The 21373-nt window shown below is 40.9% G+C and overlaps 2 protein-coding genes across 2 annotated transcripts; one reads left to right on the top strand and one right to left on the bottom strand.

Moving 5' to 3' along the window:
• Positions 1-9593: 9593 nt before the first annotated feature.
• Positions 9594-10495, bottom strand: LOC147606536 (F-box protein AFR-like). The gene is made up of 2 exons (XM_086792227.1): positions 9948-10495; positions 9594-9894 (listed from the first exon to the last, which is right to left on the bottom strand). Exons 1-2 carry the CDS (start codon positions 10493-10495, stop codon positions 9594-9596), a joined length of 849 nt encoding a protein of 282 aa, XP_086648353.1.
• Positions 10496-20174: 9679 nt separating this feature from the next.
• LOC147606535 (uncharacterized) lies at positions 20175-21086 on the top strand. The gene is made up of 2 exons (XM_086792226.1): positions 20175-20820; positions 20978-21086. Exons 1-2 carry the CDS (start codon positions 20261-20263, stop codon positions 21084-21086), a joined length of 669 nt encoding a protein of 222 aa, XP_086648352.1. The 5' UTR covers positions 20175-20260.
• Positions 21087-21373: the final 287 nt, after the last annotated feature.

Raw genomic sequence — 21373 nt, 5'->3', positions numbered from 1 at the left:
ACTCGGTGTCCGAGATTCCACACTTCATCCAATCAAATTAATGGTTTGTCCAAGAATCTAAAGTTTCAACAAATCAGTTTGATGAATTTGTTCTAGACTCAGTGTCTATCGATGATGGTTGACTACGTTGCCATGGATTGTATCCATGATGCCATGGTGTTGTTCCATGATGATGGTTACATGTTTCGTGGATGATGGTTCGTTTCCATGGATTGTATCCATGATGCCAGGGTGCTGTTCCATGATGATGGTTACATGTTTCATCGATGATGGTTGACTATGTTTCCATGGATCGTTGTTCCATGGTGATGGTTACATGTTTCGTTGATGTTGGTCATTCCAAGCTACATGTTTCGTTGATGTTGGTTCACTTGGCTAATCTATATTGGTTGATTGTGTTTCCAAGGATTTTATCCATGATGCCATGGTGTTGTTCCATGATGATGGTTACATGTTTCATCCATGATGGTTGACTACATTTCCATGGATTGTATCCATGATGCCATGGTCATTGGATGCACCGTGCCTTGGCTTTGGCTCATCAGTTTGACTAGGTTTATTTAAGTCTATCAATGTCTCTTGTGGTCGACAATGCAACCATGCAGGTCTAAATGGCTATAATGGTGGTCAAGTCTTGGAATTCAATCTATGGCAACTAACAAGAAATTCCATCGAGCATATTTCTCGAGAGGTTTGATTTCTCGTCCCGTCAGCTTATGAGGTTTATGTTCACGTCATGTCATCCTGACTACATGTCAGAGGTTTGATTTCTTGTCCCGTCATCTTACGAGGTTGGTTTACGTTCACGTCATCTTACGAGGTTGGTTTACGTTTACGTCATGTCATCCTGACTACATGTCAGTTGTTTGATTTCTCTTCCTGTCAGAGGTTTGATTTCTCATCCTGTCATCTTATGAGGTTTATGTTCACATCATGTCATCCTGGCTACATGCTGCCTGCGGATGTCAAAGGTTTGATTTCTCATTCCGTCATCTTATGAGGTTTATTATCCTGATTGTGAATGTCACACGTTTGATTTCTCGGCCTATCATCTTATGAGGTTTACTTTCAAGTACGTCATGTGAGAGGTTTGCTTTTTCATCCCGTCAGAGGATCAGGATTGTATTTGTGTTGAGCTTCAATATAGAGAAGAGACTACAAAAATATTATTTGGCATCATCACGAAGATAGACTCGCACCCAACCTACATGAATGGATCAAGACAACATGAAGATGGATGACGATGACTCCTTCAAAGCCTTCATGGCTATTGTTCACATAAGAGTGATGAAGTATATATGGGAGTTATGTAGCTCCTTCATGGCTATTGTATATATGGGAGTGATGTAGCTCCTTCATAGATATTGTGTATATGGGAGTGATGTAGCTCCTTTGCAGTTATGTAGCTCCTTCATGGCTATTGTATATATGGGAGTGATGTAGCTCCTTCATGGATATTGTGTATATGGGAGTGATGTAGCTCCTTCGCAGCCTTCATGGCTATTGTATATATGGGAGTGAGTGATGTAGCTCCTTTGAATAATACTTTGTAACTATAAAATAATTTAATATAGCGGTAGGTGTATATAGAGCTGTGGGTTTTTCCCTTGAGCTCCCAAGGGTTTTTTCATCCACAGTTAGAGACCCTTCTTTGAGCAGGGGTGTTGGCTATATATAGAATGTCTCTATATATAGCCCTAGGATCTCCTCTATATATACTCATCTATTGTGTGTATTCCACACACTTTGGGGATTCAATCTTGTGTCTCGTGTGCTTCTCTCTCATCTCCAACAGAGAGGTGTCATACTAGATGTGGCTAAGGAAACACAAAGGATTGAGGCTGAACAACGCGCAAACAAGAGATCACGTTGTACACCGGGAAATACTTGAGGAGCAAGAAGTCACTGTCAGCAAGGCCACACAAGAATAAACACAAGTAATGACTCCTCCTCACAGCCAGAGATCACCTAATCTGTAAAAACCTCTCTCCACTCAAGAATTTTACTATGTCAGACACAGCTGCTGTGCGGGCCAGAGACTGATGCAGAAGCAGTGCCAGTGGAAGAACCCCAAGAGCTTGAAGAAGCAACATCACTCCCGGTGTGCATATCCTGATATCACCATTGGATACATGTAAAAGTTCAAGGGCTAAAGGTACACCCAGTCCAAGCAAAAGGAGGCCTCTGGAGGACAAAGAGATGATACCAGAGCTATCATTCCTACAAATCTTGATTATGAAAAAATCTTTCAAGAAACTCTGGAAGGATTGGATGAGCTACTAAATCTACCACATGCAAGACTAGAAAGGGGCAGCAGTGCATCACTGGGAGTAGGAGCAACGAGTATGGTGGTGCCATCTCTTCACCACACATATGCTTCATGATCGTAATGCCACACTCTAGAAGCAAGTTCAAGAGTCCAATACCCAAGTACAGACCTTGCAAGAACACCTAATAGTGATGGAGGCCACACATAGGGATGTGATCACATGAAGAGTTTAAAGAATGCAACCGAGGAGAAAGAGGCTAGGTACCAAGCCTATTAGGGAAAATGTGGACTCATTTTTGGGCCCTCTAAGAAATGCCAAGTCATCATTCTATTACAAGAAGGGGGATCTTGGTAGATAACTCTATCCGTAGTACCTCAAAACTATATCATTGGAAAGATATTGATGAGAGGATTCTAACGCACCAACCTGTGATAAATTTTTAGTTTTTATGCTCAAGTTATGGCCTCCCCACCAAAAAGTAACCTCAAAAGTTCCGTAAACGGAAGCCTCACCCTCACTGGTCCTTATGGAATATTCCCTAGAATCTCAAAGAGCTTAAAAGGCCCAAAAGTGAGTCCAAATTTTCCCTAATGCATTGGAAAACAATAATTTGGTTCTCAACCAAACTATTGTGCAAAAAATTAAAGAGAATACAGATTTGAAAGTGTAGCTAGAGGCAGGCTAAAGAGCAGTTACTTTAGAAGGAAGTTACCCATAACCAAGCCATTTATGCACAATAGGTACAAGAGCTCCAGCACACATCCTTAGCCAAAGAAGAAGAGCTACAAGGCCAGATCCAGACGCTATTCTTAAGTCTAAAGGAAGAAGAAAGCAAAGTGACCCACTTGTAACAAAAAAGAGAACAGAACAATAAGGTATGTACGGAGAAGGTTAGAGCCCTTAATGATACCATTAGTACCAATCATGCTGAGATGTAGAGAACGGTGATTGCACACCAAGAGGCAATGGTGCAAGTCATTCAACAGCTACAAGACAGTCAAATATTGGCTGCCAAAGCCTTGGGGGAATGCAGGCTACCGCCATACGAGCTCAAGAAGAAGCAACAGGTGCCTCGAGGAGTTGGATGCTGTAAGGATGGTCTGAGAAAAAGCCATATCAAACCTCCTCAGCACCAAGGACTACCGTATACAAGAATTGGAACGACAACTGGCCATACAAGACCAAGTCAAATTCAAGAACCTACAAATGAAATGTGCCTACTCCTTGAGCGAGCCTCAAAGATAGGTGAGTTGTAATGCCTCGGGCCCCTCCTCAAACTCTTACTCTTTTTTTGTCTACATTAACCCTCTCATTGATCCATTACGATATAAATTTGTTTGAGGACCTAAGCCTAGGTGAACTAACCCTCATTAAGCAAAATACTAGATGTGATGCTGATCCCACTATCATTATGGGGATTTTACAAGGGGATGTAGTATTAACTAATCCAGAGGATATTTACTTTTATCCATTGCACCCTATTATGTTAAACCTTTGTAGTTGGTTTCGGGTGCTCCAAAACTCTAAAATCTTGGACAATAGTATCGAAAAATTACACATGTTTATTCGAGATGATATACCCAAAACACCGGCCAACTACGAGGTGGCACAAAGTTATCAATGGATTATAAGCCATGAGTGGCTAGAAGTCCACAATACTCACCAACACTTAAACTTATGTGAATCTTCCTTATATCACCCTTTTGGTATTCTAAAACTATACCATAATATCTACAAACATTTAGAATTCATGTTAACCAATGTCCTATATAGTTTTGATAAAACACATATTGAATATCCTATCATAAATTTTGAGGATATCACTGAGCTCCAAGATTTTATGAAACTCCACAAGCCTAGCCACCCACCCCCCAGCTCAGGTCATGGTCAAGAAGAGACATCCAGCTCATCATCTAACTATTAAAACCCTAAGATCTCTCTAGATAATCATCTAACTATTAAAACCCTAAGATCTCAGGTCATGGTCAAGAAGAGACATCCAGTTCATCATCTAACTATTAAAACCCTAAGATCTCTCTAGATAATCATCATGCATAAACATGTAGTAAACCAGGCATAAACTCATCAAATCGACCACCCACGAGCCCAAGGGTGCACATATAAATACAATGAAGTACCACATACCTTACCTTGGTGTCCCATACCACCAAGAGTTATGACATCATTCTAGCAGCACTCAGCTCTAGTATGAAATGGCAAGAATGCAGATACAATCCTCTACACAAGAGAACATCCCTTGAGTGTGCCCCATGCCCCTATTATATAGGAGGGCTCTCAAGTGACTCTAGACTCTCCAATTCCCATGTGTGACACTTGGATGCCTGACCCTAACCTCAACCCTTAAGGTTTGCCCTAACCCATGCTCCACTGGAGCTTGTTCCCATGCTGCCATGCTCACAAGCCTAATGTGGGTTAGCCTCCTTGTATATGCACATATAATGTACACATAACAGTAACCCCCTACTTACCCCGTGTATTCTAATGTAGCTAGCAAATTACTTAATCCGTATCCTAATGCTCCACTTTGAAGTATACTTTATGTAGTGCAATCCAATTTGCGGTTGCCTCATCTGCCCATAAATCCTGTGAAGTGAGGGACTTCATATCCACACTTCTTTATAATAGCATTCAACATCTTTCAAAATTATGTATGGGCATATCTATTCTCATCTTTGAACTCACAAGTAGCAATTGTCAACAATTCATGGAGGTATGGGTTATAGACACATGAGCACCCATTGTGGACCAACCTTGTACTATATGCACATGGTCAAAGTGTACCACCCACATTTCTTACAAATTTTCTCCAGGTATCATCCTATTCACCAAATCCAAGCTATTTGTTGATCCAAGTGTGGACCACTTGAAAACATGAGGTTGAAGTTTTGTATCCAGTTGACTCGAGAACAAAATATTGTGCATGAACGGGTACTTGATTCTATTCTTAAGATCTAGAATTGCCTCTAGCCAGCCCCTTAGCCCCGTAAGTGGAGTCTTATCTTGTCTCTTACAAACATCTTTGGATTATTTTCTTGTCAAACAATGAAGTAACCACTTTTAATAGTTCAGCCATCTTGTCATTGAGCTCATCACATGCATTCTGTGAATCTTTAAGCAACAAATCCAATACCATGTCTTGGGCCACATCAATCTCAACTTGCTTTGTTGTCACATAAAGAGTTTGTCTTGCATGGGACATTATATTTTCTTCAACAATGATTTTTTGTACTCTAGATGAACCATCTATAAATAGATGGTTCATGGTGACCCAAGTGAATAGCACATCTATTGCAATTCACGTGATCTCTAGGTATGTAGAAATACATAACTGCAAGGCATTGTTTCACACATTCTGGTGGTTGGCAGACGACAATGGGAACACACCGAAGATCCAAATTCATCCTTTACCTCCCCCACCAGGCACCTTTCTTGACTTACCCAACCCGTGTGTTTCATTCACAATAGAACATTATGACAAGTTAGGGAAATCCAAATTGTAGCACTATAAATAACATGTGTATCTAGTCAATAGTACAATACCTTGAAAGCAATCAGAGCTACATGTTACATAATCAGGAGGATGGCCATTTCACAAGTGATAGGGAACGAGCGAGAGCGCATTCCAAGCAGTGGGGCAATGATTTGTAATGAACATGAAGACTCCTGTTGTATTTTTTTCATGAATATATCACCGTTGTATTGTTCAACCACAAACTTAATTTTTACATAGGGAAAGAAAGCTCGACCACAACAAGACACCTCAAACGGTGAATCTTAACTTCTATTGAAGGAAAACGTTTGACGACAACAAAAAAACTTAAACCAAGAAACCCAAAAAACAAAACTCCAACAGTGAATGCTATGCATATTCTCCTCCCAAGACCATAACACATGCGACCAATAACATTTTCCATGTGTTTTTTGTTAGCACCCCAAAATTTGTGAATGCATATTCGGACATCCAACAATGCCCTATGGCTCTGCAACATTTTCATGGTAGCGACGACCAGATAATGCTTGAAACAGCTCCACTTTTGTAAAATCTTGTTGGTGCATAAACTTGTGCACAACCACATCAACATTTAGCACTTGCAAAAGAACATAATACATATGTTTGCAAGGGAGGTACATCTCATTATTTGCTTCTCTCTTTCGGAAATCCGAACAAGAGCAGCTTAGGTGCTTAGACACATTCACCACATAATTCACTCCAGTAGCACGCGACCCCTCTGTGCTCACATAAAACATCTGCAATTCATTACACAACACGACAATGTCTTCTCGAACAATAATGGAATCTGAAATTGAATGCCCTTTGCGTACATTTGCTTGGAATTATTTAGTAAGCCTCTTGTGCTAAACAGATAACCTTACCAACCCGATACTTAGGCTTGCATGAGCTTATATGTATTGGTGGTACCATTGAACTTACTGATTAGTTTAGAGATGTTCGCTGGTTTGTTTCGCTCTTGTTTGGGTCCTTATACTAGTTGAGCTCGTGGTAAGGGCGTGATGCGGGTAGCCACTTCCCTCTCTATTTCCATGGATATCCTTAACATTTCAGGGGTCAACTGCCTTGTTGCTAGAGTGGGTGGTGCTGGTTGGGGAACAATAGGCAAAGGCGCTGGGCCACGTTGATAGTAGACCATTGGGGGTCCTTGTCTCATGGGAAGATTGGTTTGTGCCTCATCATGTGGCCCCATGTGGTACCCTAGATATGCTCCCCAAGGTGGGTGTTATTGGTATATTGCTACCCCAGAGGCTGATAGAACTAGGTTGGGTAGGTCCTTTTTCTCTGATAGGATGTTTTGAGCCCTTGGAGAGCAGGTTCTGTTCCTGTTCCTGGGTTTAGTATTGGTCTCTGGGCTTGGTATGAATCGGCCACGCATGGCTCTCTAGACTAGTGGATGAGTCTAGGTTTGATTACTCTCACTTTGCCATATTTCTTCTCTAGAATCTAGAGGTGGTGTGGGCTCTCTTTCTTGTTGATTTTCCATACCTCTCTCGTTAGGATGTGGCTCATCTTAGTGTGTGTTTCCTAAGATAAAATTCTTGAGCCTCGAAGCAAGGCTTCTTTGTGAATGGGTACAGGAGGTAGGGTCTTGCTCTAGGACAAGTGGTATGTCCATGCAATGAGCCTCTAGTTCTCATGTCTTGAGGTCAAGAGTAACTTGTCCTCTATTGGGATAATATTCACTATCAGTGGTGCTGTCAAAGACTAGCATTGTTTTTGGCTCCAAGCTGTGTTGATGGGTCTAAAATTAAGGAGAGTTTATTTCATCAAAAAGAGGATTGCTTCGCACCAATTTTCTCAAGCATAGGTGCGTGAATGTGTGGAATCGCAGTGCTGGACTTCCCTATGAAACAATCTATTTTTTTGTGTTTTTTTGTGAAATTTGTACGGCCATATGCTTTCAAGATGGTACAAACGTACGCTTTGTTCATGGGCATAGGTGAAGTTTCCATGGACGTGGTAGAGCAGATGCTACTACGCGCATGGCAAAGTTGACATGGGCGTACGCTTGCTATGGCAAGGAAGAAGAAACGATCATGTTTAAAACAGAGGGAATGGCATGGAAAAGTTTCCACGAGCATGGCTTCAGAGAAGGAATGGACACTTTCAAACCTTATATACATGTAAAATCATAAGAGAAGAAACATACAAGAAAGAGATCTCTTACCTTGTGAGGCTTGTATGTGTTGCAAACCTACAAAATCAAACCAAATTAAGAAAAAAAGTATTAATAACAAACCCTAATCTTAAAATCCCTAGCACTTAAGTTTTGCATGGAGATGTGTTGCACGCTTCCTTCTGTCTCTATGTAGAATTCATGTCCATAACGCATCTAGCAACAATGACTTTTGGGTTGTCTCCAGGATGTCTATTTCATGACCTCGCAAAGCCAAAAGTGAGCATTGTTCTAAGAGTACCCTGTTATCATCAATGTAGATTGGAAGCATCACTAGTTGTTGATCGAGTTTGTGCTTTGTATCCCCGCATTCTCACTAATTGCTCGTCTCTCTTTCTCTTGGTACTCTTCTTGATGATTCATCGACGCTCACTAGATTCCCATTTTAACTAGCGAAATCTCTAGAGGGCTTATACCCCATAATATTGATTTAGTCTCTTCCATTATTAATAAGGACTCTTGGTTTGCTTTTCATGAGCTAGTTTTTTTGGCATAATAGATTAACTCTATGCATGGTCCAATACCACTCCCTAGTGTCAGAGCATGAGAGAGAAAGGTATGTACTTGAAGGCTCTGTTAGAATAAGACTAAGCAATGACTCAACTTAACTGCAAATACCTAAGTTGAACATGTCATGATGTTGCCTTTCACGAGAGCTCATACATTGGTGTCTAAGATGGGGGACAAAACAACAAATACTTATAGGCACACATAAAGCTGCAACCACAGTTTGCTAGATTCCACAATCAGATGTTCAAGGTGTGTTAGAAACTTAAATTAACAAAGTGTTTTGACCACAAGACCACATATCATACTAGAACATACAACCCAATTTGATGCTTTTTGATGTGTCAATTTCATGAGAAAATTTAAGTTTAAACAATCAAAAATCATGTTTGAATGCATAACCATCCACACAAGCATACTACTATTATAAAAGGTAAACAATGGTAAAAGAGACGAGGTGTTAAGTAGCACATCTCATTACTCAAAGCTACAGTGCATAAGTGCTAATTGAGCTTTTGAAAAGATGTGATAAGGGGCAGCTCATTAGTAAGAGTAGTTATGCATAAGTGGGAGGCATGACACGACAATAAATCCAGGTGGAAGACCAGGACCCTTTAAAGGTCACTAGAAAGAGTTGTTGTGCAGTGTGCATAAGTCGGAGCCATGATCCATCAATCAATGTGAGAAGACAATAAATCCAGGTGTCCAATCCCTTCGGAAGGAAGACCACAACCTTTTAAAGGACTGACTGTACTGTCTTCACAAGAAGAACGCTAGTACTGTTTGACGTATGGAGCAATTAAAACCCTTGCTACTGAATAAATCCTACCTGAAAAGCCTATGACAAGAAAAGAAACGCAAGAAAACTTTGGCAGCTGGTAGTCACAACATGGCATTTGATGCAATACCTTGATGAAAAAAATGGAATAGAGATAATCTGGTCATCTAGGGGGCATAGACAAATAGAAAAAGGCCCTGGGGCACAGCTTGCTGTTGATAAAAACCTTAGCCATGGATCAGAGTGGCATCGACGAGCATATCACAACAGGGAATAAAGAGGCATGTGAGGCGGCCGTCGAAGAAAGAATGACTCTTGCAGCTAGTGCTACAGCCATTGCACTTGGTGTCTTGCATCACAAGAACAATCTGTTCCTCGTTGCGCAACAGAAAAAACTCGCCCCCTTCGCCAGGATAATGTTCCTATCTCCTGCTGTTTCACAACCATTCCTCGTCCGTTTTCTTTGTAAGCAAAAAGTAGGGTTCCGTCGGGTGTGGCCACTACCTTGCTGGGATGGGGTACCAAGGCCAGCCTCTCTGTCATCTGCATGTCCTTTTCCCACTTGTTCGTGGACGGATCGTACACATGAACGATAGATGGACGATCTCTTTCATCCCATATCCATCCTCTTACAAAGCATTACAGTCGGAAACTTCCGGAAAACTCCCATGGTACTCCCACTTATCGTTGCTACAGTCGTACGACAAAGCTTCCGTTCCAAGTTGCGTTTCTGCGAGCACAAAAATACGACTGCCCAGCGAGCCCACGAGTTCAACGACCCAAGGGACTGACTTTCCGCTTAGCATAGTCCATCTCCGCCGGACGTCTACCCACTCGTCGCGACTTTCTGAGTCAAGGAAGAGGACGGAGAAATTTCCGCCACAGGCGCGTGCGGCATTCCAGTATATATTTCTAGCATTGCAGGAGAAGAGCAGGCGGGGCTCGGAGGAGAGACATGCGAGGTCGAAATCTAGGCAGTCATAACTGTCGCGATAGTCCTTCGAACCGCCGATGTCTTCACAACTGGGAAAGTCGTCGTGAAAACGGACGACAAAGAGCGAAGGGTAGGGGAACCTCAGGCGCCGCTGGACGTAGAATCGATCGCTGCTAAGGACGATCCTCCACAGGGAGCTCACCTGCATCGCAGTAGGCAGGCAGTCTCCAGGTAAACGAAGCAGACACTCCGTAGCCAAGTCGTTGGGCAGGCCTGGTATCAGCTCGGGAGCCATCAGCGTTAAAGCGTTTAGGTTTAGAAGTGCAAAGTGTTTACTATGCCCTCAGGGTCTATATACACCTCCAGTACCGTTTTCTCATTTAACACTAAAGCTTGTCATCGGTTGCTGATTTATTATTATTATTTTTTTGGGGCGGAGGGGTATTTGACAAGCGTATTCTTCTTTTACTAAGGTTTTGAATGGCTGTTTTTCAGGGATGAAAATTGCACCGAATTTACTTCTTTGGGTAAATAAAAAATGCAACATCTTTTCGCTCCCACAGTGACAATCCCTCTCTCTCTCTCTCTCTCTCTATATATATATATATATATATGTATAAAAGAATATTTCAAGAAGCTGCCACATGGCAAGAATTTGGAGGTTTGGGAAGACGAGGAGGACGTTCGAGGAAGTCGGGGTAGAATTTGAATTTGGGGGTTTGAGGAGATGTGGGAAATATGTTAAGAGAAAGAGAAAAGAGTCATGGTATTTCTTGGCCCAAACTTCAAAGGCAAATTTGAATTTCCCTCTGATTTTGATGTTTCACAACGTCTATTTTTGACAAGCAAGTCTAATTTTGACAGTACACTCTCTCTCTCTCCTCCCCCTACGCGTCTTTCTCCTCTTAGGTGCATTTTTTAAAGGAGATAGAGTATTCCGTGTGTTTGTGCATTTTCAAAAGGAGATAGACAGAGAGTATTGTGTGTGTTCCAACGTTGTTCCCTAGAGGTGAGCCCCATGTGACTCTCTCTCCGACTCTCTCCCCCCATCAATGTACGCATCTCTCTCTCTCTCTCTCTCTCTATATATATATATATATATATATGTGGTTGATTAATGTGCTATTTTTTTGCATGTGCAGATAGTTTGCAACAAGTAGTTATCAAGGTCACTGAACCACTGAGCATCACCTTAACCGGTAGCAAAATGGTAGCCTCTCCTAGCTCACTAAAGTCGCCTCCTTGTTGTAGTCATCCTAATCGCCTTCTCTAACACTACATGGTCTTGAGAAGCAATGATGCTAGATTCCCCACCCTCATGGGAGTCTTCCCATCTACTCTCCCCCTCTTCCTTTACCTCTCTCTTGTTGTATAGCTTACACTTTGAAGTCCAAAGACTCCTACCAAATCGCCTCTAGTAGTGCCTCCCACAACATGAGTACAAACTCACACAACTGGATCTAAATGGGCAATGGCACTAGTGCCGAAACTGTTATATGCACATTATGTGTGCATATACTAGCAGGCTAACACACATTAGGAGCATGGGTTAGGACTAGCCTTAAGGGTTAAGGTTAGGGTCAGGCATCCAAGTGTCACACATGGGAAATGGAGAGTTAAGAGTCACTTGAGGGCCCATCTATATAATAGGGGCATGGGGCACACTCAAGGGAGGCTTGAAGACTTGGAGGCTTAGGCTATGGTCTCTTGATGTTATCTTGAGGCTAGGTTATGTTATGCTCTCTTGTGTAGAGGATCATAACTACTCACCTACCATTTCACACGATAGCTACATGCTATTGGATTGGAGTTATACCTCTTGATTGTATGGGACATCAAGGTAGAGGTATGATGTATTTCATTTATAATTCATATGTGCATCCCTTGGGCTCGCGAGTGGATGAGTTTATGCCTGATTTATGCATGTTTATGCATAACAATTATCTAGAGAGATCTTAGGGTTTTAACAGTGGTATCAGAGCAATCTTTAGATTATTGTTGTTGATTCTTCTTTTTTATTGTAATTTTTGGTAAATTTTTGAAGTAAATATTAATAATTACTAATAAAAAGGTTATTTTATTGATTTGTGTTGATGATTTACACTTGGATCATCGATATGGCGATTGGAACGCATGTTACTACTATTCAATGGACGAGTCGACGTTGCGGGGGAATTCCGTGAGTTTAATGCTATTTTTTCTTATTTTTTATGGTTTAAAATAAGAATTAATGGATTTTTTTACAAAAATACTACATATTTTATTGTGGATATTTTTGATAGAATGGATTCCCTAAATTTCTAGAATTTTTAGAATTTTGTTTGAGCTTTTTTATGGTTAAAAATGTATTTTTAATACATTTTTGTGGGTTTTTTCGCGTGTATGATATCAAATTTCTGTCGATTTTTTGTTGAAATGCAGTAGGGGGTAGCATTTTGATGCATTGAATGCTCTCTCGTGTGTGTGGGACCCTCTTCGTCTCTCAATTCTGAATTTTTCTTCTATTTTCCTTTTGCGTGTACCTCTTTGGATACAAGGAATGTGACAAGCCAAATGTCTGTAATATTGAATTTGAATGGATTATTGTTAGACCATTGCTTCACAAAGTTAAATAAGTATACAAGCTTACGTTGTGGGAAACAATGGATTGTACTTCATCCAAGATGCATAGAGTTTTTAGCCAATCTATTCATAAAGTTCCATGTTGGGATATGGTCCATATCTTTTCACAAAAATGTGGTGCATATGGTGGAAACTCTAGAATTGCATGTAGGGAGACAATTATCATTTTTTATTATATGGGGACAAGAGCAATGCTATGTGTATGATCATGAGAATATATTTTGGCCAGAAAAGATGGGTGTGGAGGCCATGTTCAACAAGGTTTAGCACCAATGTAATGCACAATGCTATGTAACAAGGACAATTCTCATTGATGATAGTCCATACAAAGGGTGTGCAAGTTTTTTAATTTTTCTCATAAATGTAATTTATTGTTGAAAAACTCATGTTAGTATATTTATATATCAAAAATATCATTTTCTACTTAAAAAACAGATTTGTGTTAAACCTGTAATAGCAAAGTTTTAGAGTCTCTCTCACTCACTTCCTCTCTCTCTCTCTCTCTCTCTCTCTCTCTCTCTCTCTCTCTCTCTCCCTACCATGAGGATCTCTTTGCTTTAGCTTCTTCCTCTGCTTAGCTATGGAGCCTTTGCAAGCTGTGTGTGTAGCCCCTTGTGAAGCTAGAAAACGGAAGGTTGATTTACACATTCGTATTCCTAAGGAGTATGGCAGCTCTAAAAAAACCCATCCTACTGATGCACAATTTGTCCAAGCTTGTAGAATAGCTAAGGAGAAAAATGTAGATTTTTGGGTTGATGGGCATCTCTATCCAGTTGACCCTTTAAGAGCAAACCCTCCTTTTTGCAATTTATCATCTTTTATGCAATTTGTTGGTGAAGGAGAGCATGACTTGTTAGGATACTATAGAAGAAGATTAACTACAAGTGGAGCTTGGCAAACCCATATTCTCTAATCTCAATTGCAAGCATCAGAATTCAATCTTTTACAATGTCAAGAAGGACTTAAAACATCATCAGATAAAACGAAAGAGATCCTCGCAGAGAATGTGGAGAAGGATGCAAAGATTCAAAGGCTAGAGGAACTTATCAAACGACTCAAAGCAATGCCTAATGGTGCTCCGTGAAGAACGCAAAAGTGTTCACCAACAGTGTGCTAGGTTCTTGGGAAGAGAGTAAAGTAACACACTATATGGTAAGTTGTACAGTAAAAAAATAAACTGGTATTTTAAACTTGACTTTTTCTAATTAAATTCTATTGTCATGTGTACAGTACATAGTTTATGCACATGGTGTGTATTTCATGAGAACAAGTATGGATCGCTCGACATGTGGAGTACCCAAGGGATGGAGAAATCACATTATTAAGCAAGAGGGGTTTATTTCAAAAATACAAGATATGGAGGTGGAGCTTTTGCAGGAGGAACACGTACAAACTATCTACAAGAGATGTTCAATTGGTTTTATCGCACAACCTTTGGAAGGGTATTGGTTAGGGAGCGGGCCCAACAATCTAAGCTTGCACAAGAGGCACGCAAGGCTGCAAAAAGTCATGCTCGGCTTGAATGGTTGTAGACCAATGCTCCCCATAGGCATGGTGCTTGGCATGCACGAATGAGGAGATAAGGGAGGCGTTGGGTTGTGCACGCACCAGCATAAATCTAGATGTAATGAGGCTAAGAAAATAAGTTTAGTTAGGTTTTTTTTCCTTAAAAAAACTATTAATAGTTCCTTCTCTCACTTCATTTTCATTTCACTTTTTTAGAGAGCTTGAGCTCAAGATCTACGTAGACACCCACGTAAGGACACCAGCATATCATCACGTTAGCATAGTCATACATGGATATGGCATGCACCAAGAACACTGCACGTGTTACCATGCCTTCACTCACAAAACACAATGCAAGGCACCCACCAAACAAACGACCACATACTGGCGACAGCACGAAAGAGAGTGACCCCTTGGATTCTAGGACATGCCCAATGGGATCACCAGAGTCCACCCATCCTCCAACAGCAACACCAGCGCACACACATGCAGGCCCTTCTAGTGGGATCAAGCGTGTGAAGAAGACCCCACAATGCAGCCACCCCAGAGATCAAAGAGAGGCCGATGATGAGCAGTTCAACTAGATTGGTAAAAACATTCCTACATTACGCAGCACCATAGGTGGCAAAACCCTACTACCAGGACAGGATCCCCTACCTACCCAGGAGGAACTTGATACACAGGTACCACAGAAACAGGAGGAGGACGATTCAAACTATGAGAGAGACCAAGAGGAGGTTCCTGCAAGTGCGCAGAAGCGTAGAAAGGTCAAGCTCTTCAAGCCAAGGAAGTCCCAACCTTGCCAATGCACTAACACAACACAAAGAGCTTCAAGGAGAAGGATGTACCAAGGGCATAGGGCTCTACAAGAAATCAATTTTTATCAAAGGAACACTGAGTTGCTGATAAGAAGAGTCCCTTTCGCTCACACAGTGAAGGAGATTCTCCAACGATATAGAACAGAGTTCCGTGTGCAGGGGATTGCCCTTGAAGCATTGCAAGAAGCCTCCGAGGCTTACCTTGTTGGGCTTTTTGAAGACACCAACCTCCTTGCAATACATGCAAAGAGGATTACCATATCTACAAAGGACATGCAACTAGCTCGGCGCATTCGGAGCGAGAGACGATCTAGAGATCTTAGATGTTAACCTTTTTTTTAAAGTACCTCTTTAGTTTCAAACCCCCCTTTGTAACAAGCCTATCTGGCTTTCATTTGTGACGTTCTGATGCTTAAAATTTTAAGTTTCTCTTATAATGTCTCAGTGTCATCATGTTTGTTTAACATGGAGTGTCTATCATGTGCCAGTTTGTCACCCAAGGCATCAGAAATGCTCTTGGAGGACTGAGGGAGTTGTGCTAGAATAGTGCGAATTCGACCTCTGCAATGACGATGATGTAGGCTCAAATTTTGCACTATTCTGGCACGTCTCCCCTAGCCACTCAGGATCAATTCTGCTGCATAATGAAGTTGAGCACACTTATTGTGAGAAACAGTAGTTTATAAGATAAAAACACCTTTAATCATGTGTAAAAATATAGTGTTTATCATCTTATGCATCAGAATTGCTCCTAGAGGACTGGAAAAGCTATGCCAAAATAGTGTGAGTTTCGCACTGTTTTGGCACTGCTCCCCCAGCCACTCAGGATCATTTCTGATGATGAAGTTGAGCACACTAATTGTGAGAAATAGTAGTTTATAAGATAAAAACACCTTTAATCATGGTATAGTGTTTATCATCTAATGCATCAGAATTGCTCTTGGAGGACTGGGGAAGCTATGCCAGAATAGTGCAAATTTAGGCTCTGCAGCAGCGGTGCAGGCTCAAAATTTGCACTATTATGGCACTGCTCCCCTAGCCACTCAGGATAATTTCTGATGCATTTATAATGATGAAGTTGAGTACACTAATTGTGAGAAACAATAGTTTATAAGATAAAAGCAGCTTTAATCATGTGTAAAATTACATTGTTTGTCGTCCAATAATCAGAATTGCTCTTGGAGGACTAGGGAAGCTATGCCAGAACAATGCTAATTCAGGCTCTGTAGTGGTGGTGTAGGCTCAAAATTCACACTGTTCTAGCATTGCTCTCCCAGCCACTCAGGATCATTTCCGATACATTTATAATGAAGAGTACATTAATTAAAAGTACATTATTTATCATCCAATGCATAAGAATTACTCTTGGAGGGCTGGGGAAGCTATGCCAGAACACTGTGAATTTGGGCTCTACAGCAGCGATGCAGGCTCAAAATTCACACTGTTCTGTCACTGCTCCCCCAGCCACTTAGAATCATTTTTGATGCATTTATAATTAAGTTAAGTACATTGATTATGAGAAACAGTAATTTACAAGATAAAAATACCTCTAGTCATGTGTAAAAATACATTATTTGTCATCCAATGCATCAGAATTGCTCCTGAAGGGCTAGGGAAGCTGTGCCAAAATAGTGCAAATTTGGGCTCTACAGCAGCAGCAGCGGTGCAGGCTCAAAATTTGCACTGTTTTGGCATTGCTCCCCCAGGCTCCCAGGCTCATTTCTGATGCATTCACAAAAACATTGATGGTACAAACTAGAAAAAACAATGATATACTTGATGAAAATAAGTTTACAAAAATTGTATTGTATTCAAAATAAGAAGTGATACATCATCTTTACAGAAGCTTTCTTACAATATTAAGCTTCCTTCTCTTGTTATTGGGTAGAGTGTGCTCAAGGAGTGACTAGGCTATTTCTTGAGGATCCTCTATGCCTATGCTTTTGGCTATACCTATACGAGCAAGAAGATTACTCCTAAATCCAGATTCAAAAACATCAAAGGCAAGGTATTTTTTAATCAGGACTATACATTTGGTGCTTTGTGTCATAGAGGCTACACAGAGCACCTTAGAGAAGGATTTCAAAAAGAAGAGAGTGAAGGCAGATTGAGGGGTGTAGTCCCTGTGGATAATGGCGATGCCATCCACAAGAAGACGACCAAGATAGTGCGCCCACGCAGCATGATGCCCATGGACCTTGGCCTGGTCTCTACTACCGCCACTTCTTTCAGCAAATGCGTCAATTTCAACCACCCTCTCTGCAATCAAAGGAAAAATCAAAATATTTTCCTATACATAATTACAAACCTCCCAACCCTCTCCTAGTAATCCTTGAATGAGGTCAAACCGTACCTCCTTACAAATATACATTGTTTTTGTTTGGTGCATTCGCATGGAATTGAACATGTGCACAAAAACATGTAAAGGACAAAACCAATTTAGCTCTACTACTGACGTAGACGCCTTTGAAAACTTGAGTGATGTCTTGATATCACTTACCATCTTAAACTTTAAGCATAAGATGGTCCAAGCATCAGGTTTGGGCCATTCGGGATTGTTAAGAGAGGGGTTGAGGATATTTTCTAGCTTGCCAAATAAACTTGGTTTTTTATCTACAAAATATGAGTGAGAAAAGAAAAAGATATTGTTTTGTACAAGATCACTTGGGCTTTGAGATACAAACATTGCCTCTCCAATGGATGCATGCATAGCATAGAAAACTCCAATGAGGCTATGGAGTGGTTGTTCCTCGACATAATTAGAGGGAAAAATATCTGCACAGAGACATAAGAAAATGGAGAATCAGAAGAAAATTTGAAACAAAAAATCCAATATTAGCATGTTGTTAAAGCTGTGTTTATGTTACACTCACAATTTGAAAGAAACCTTGGTCGTTGGCCTTGAATGTACAGGTCTCCAAAAAGCTTCTCATTTGTAAACATAGAATCATCTCATTGCTTTGTGATTCTAGTCCATGAACTGATATCAAGATTCCCCTCAAAAAATCTTGAACACATTGATTCAATCTCATGTAATTATTATAAACTTGGAGCCATTGCCACTGTCTTCCATTTGTTTGCAAGAGCCATTATACATGCACTTCCCAATGCAAATACATCATTTAAATACACTCATCCTCCCTACAAAAAGATTGTGTAGTTGTAGAAATAACATCTTTCATCTTTAGTAATAGTCTTTGTGCACTGGCTCGCTCTTCATGTCTATCTGAGTCACCATTATGACTATCACTATTGTCAGAAGTATTCAAAATATCATTAATGATGACTAGGATGATGAGGTGGGGAGCAACTAGGTTGACCATGTTGACATGGAGGGTGGAGGTGGCAAGTTGAGGTGGCAAGCTGCTTATGTGGATCCTCTCGAAGCTCATGTGGACATAAAGTGGCATGCATATATAAGATTTGTGCCTACCCAAGCCTCACACATGGAATGAAACCTAAGCTTTGAAGTTTACCAAGCCTAGATTTCCAAACCTAACTAGGATTGGTTTTAGACTTGAAAAGGGGGGAGTGGACACAATCTGGGAATTTTCACTGGGAGGATTGAAAATGGACCTTCCCATACTCAAATTAAGCCAAATTATTTTTAATAAATTCATGGAAACAAGAGTATTGATCCCTAGAGTTTTTAGATTGAAAGATTCAATATTTAATTTTCTAGACTTAAATTACAATTGATTTAATGGGCCTCTAACAGTCATAACAAATTTTCCAAAGTAAATCTACAAAAATCTAACCGTTAGATTTATAATTTTACCTTATACCCACATTATACTAATCTTTCCCAATCTAATCATCACTAGATCCATACAATTTGAGCATTTTAAATGGTAGATGTGGTGGGAGGATAAAATAGTATGTTTTTTAACAATTCTAATACCTTTAAATAATATAGAAAATAGTAGAACACATCAAAAATTACTCGATAAATCAAGTTAAGCTCTATGTTATTTGTATTTGTGATATGCAAAGTGGGAACATCATATGAGTAATAATGTAAAAGTTATAGGCAATTTACTCACATTCATTGTACCTGTCTAAACCTACGACGACAGGGCCTGTATACAAACTTGGTTCCCAAAGAAAAGGGGATTTGCAATTATTGGATATTTGATCAGATTATAGTTTTAGGTGCCCAACTTTGCATATGATGTTTCATTAGAAGACCTTGAAGTGAAACTCCTTGGCTAACTAGGAGAGATTGGCTATTCTTCTTGAAAAAATGCCTGTTTTCCAGCTAAAGCCAAGGGCGCCCACTACATGAAACTAGATAACCTCATCTTGCAACCACCCTGTGACTCATCAAGACGTGGATGTCTCTCTACGTTGATATGGGTAACTCGGGACGCCGATAATTCCATGAGCATATGTGGGTACATCGGGCCACCGATAGATACCTGGTTCCTGCTGTTATAATGCCATGTTTTCCTACTTTATTCCGAATGGTTTTACACAACGAGGAAATTACTTTGAGTATGAATTCCTCTGATCATCCACTGCAGTCTAATGGGAAAACAGAGCGTATGAATTAGATTGTAGAGGATATGCTTCGTGCATATGTCTTTGGATAAGCATCAAGTTGGAAAAAATATCTTCCAATGATGGAATTGTTGGCTATATATAGAGACATTCTATATATAGCCAACAAATGTTGGCTATATATAGAATGTCTCTATATATAGCCCTAGGATCTCCTCTATATATACTCATCTATTGTGTGTATTCCACACACTTTGGGGATTCAATATTGTGTCTCGTGTGCTTCTCTCTCATCTCTCTCATGCTATCGCCTCCATCTCCAACATGGTATCAGAGCTATGGTTCTACGTGAACCTAGAGATCTCCACAGGTCAAAGTTTATCCGTCTCCATACGAAGGAACTCTGTGTTTCTGGTTTGAAGAAATAAAAAGCAAGGTGAGGATAGAGAGCAGCCTGCGCAACAGCAACAATAGCCTAAAACGGAAATCTTGAGCACGTAGCTTCGTCTGCGTACGTCGAAGCTAGGGTTTCGTCTACAGGCTGATCTCCCAGAACTGTTTGGCTATGGCGGACTACTGGTGCTACTCTGACATGATGGCTCCTGGACAAATCCATGCGAAACGCCCGAGAAGCGGATTACGATGAGCTCCCTTTACCTGGAGCAGCCAGTTATGGTCGGGGAGAGGTTCGTTATGATGAACGAGATGGGCGCATGCCATGGAGAGATCCAGAACCCCTCGATTTCGGTACCGACTACAAAGTGGCATATGCTTCAGGTGGTATGACTGGTGCAGATGTATTGGGTCTCTCTGGCGGCCCTCTCATGGGCATGAGTGTACTGGGGGGTGCAGGGGTTGGTAACATGGGTGTGTCTGGTCTGGAGGATCCTAGCATGATGGGACAGGGTGGCAGGTTGCTGGGTCTGGATACCAGCATGATGAAGGGTGTCAATGTTGGTGTAAATGGAGGGAGATCTGATTACCTTCCAAGGCAAGATAGTCAAGGAGCACGATTAAGGGGCCCTGGTCTTCTGCCACCAGTCCACCAGATGCAACACCTTCCTTATTTATTGAAGGGCTTCCATCTGACTGCTCTTGCAGGGAAGCAGCTCATGTTTTTCGCCCTCTCCTTGGGTTTAAGGAAGTTTGCCTTATGCACAAAGAGTCAAGGCGGGTGAGTAGGCTTTCAATGAAGATAGTATAGTGTAGACACCTGTGCATTATTGGCATCATGTGCTCACTTCAGTTTATAGTTTTTTAATTGTTTCTGTTCTCACTCTGGCATCGCTCTCTGTAGCTGGGAGGAGATACGTTTGTCTTGTGCTTTGTAGAATTTACAGATTCGAGATGTGCTGCTATTGCATTGGAGGCTTTGCAAGGTATGCATCAGAATCCCTCTTGGAAATTGATGAGCTGGGTGATGATTACACAAATGAATGATGTTAGAAGCCTAAAGTGTAGCCCTGTGAGGCTCACAATGCAGGCTGTTAAGGGTAAACATGCTTGGAGCTAGGGTGAGAATAAACATTGAACTCTGTCTTCAGGCTTTGATCCTAAGAGTTTACTTGACATCAGAATGGTCTATGAGTGGCAAGCTAGTAGGGTATGAAACACATGAATAGCGTGTTCTGAACGAGTTTGGAATGTTTTGATGCTTTCCAAGGATGCTTCTATTGGTGTACAGAATGGTCGATGAGCGGCAAGATAAGTGCAGGTGTTGTAAGAGC

The sequence above is a fragment of the Cibotium barometz genome, chromosome 57 (assembly GCF_041138505.1).
Source record: "Cibotium barometz isolate CiBa-2024 chromosome 57, ASM4113850v1, whole genome shotgun sequence".
In the NCBI taxonomy this organism is placed as follows: domain Eukaryota; kingdom Viridiplantae; phylum Streptophyta; class Polypodiopsida; order Cyatheales; family Cibotiaceae; genus Cibotium; species Cibotium barometz.
The sequence above is the reverse complement of the archived record's forward strand: the minus strand, read 5'-3'. Positions and strand labels throughout refer to the sequence as shown.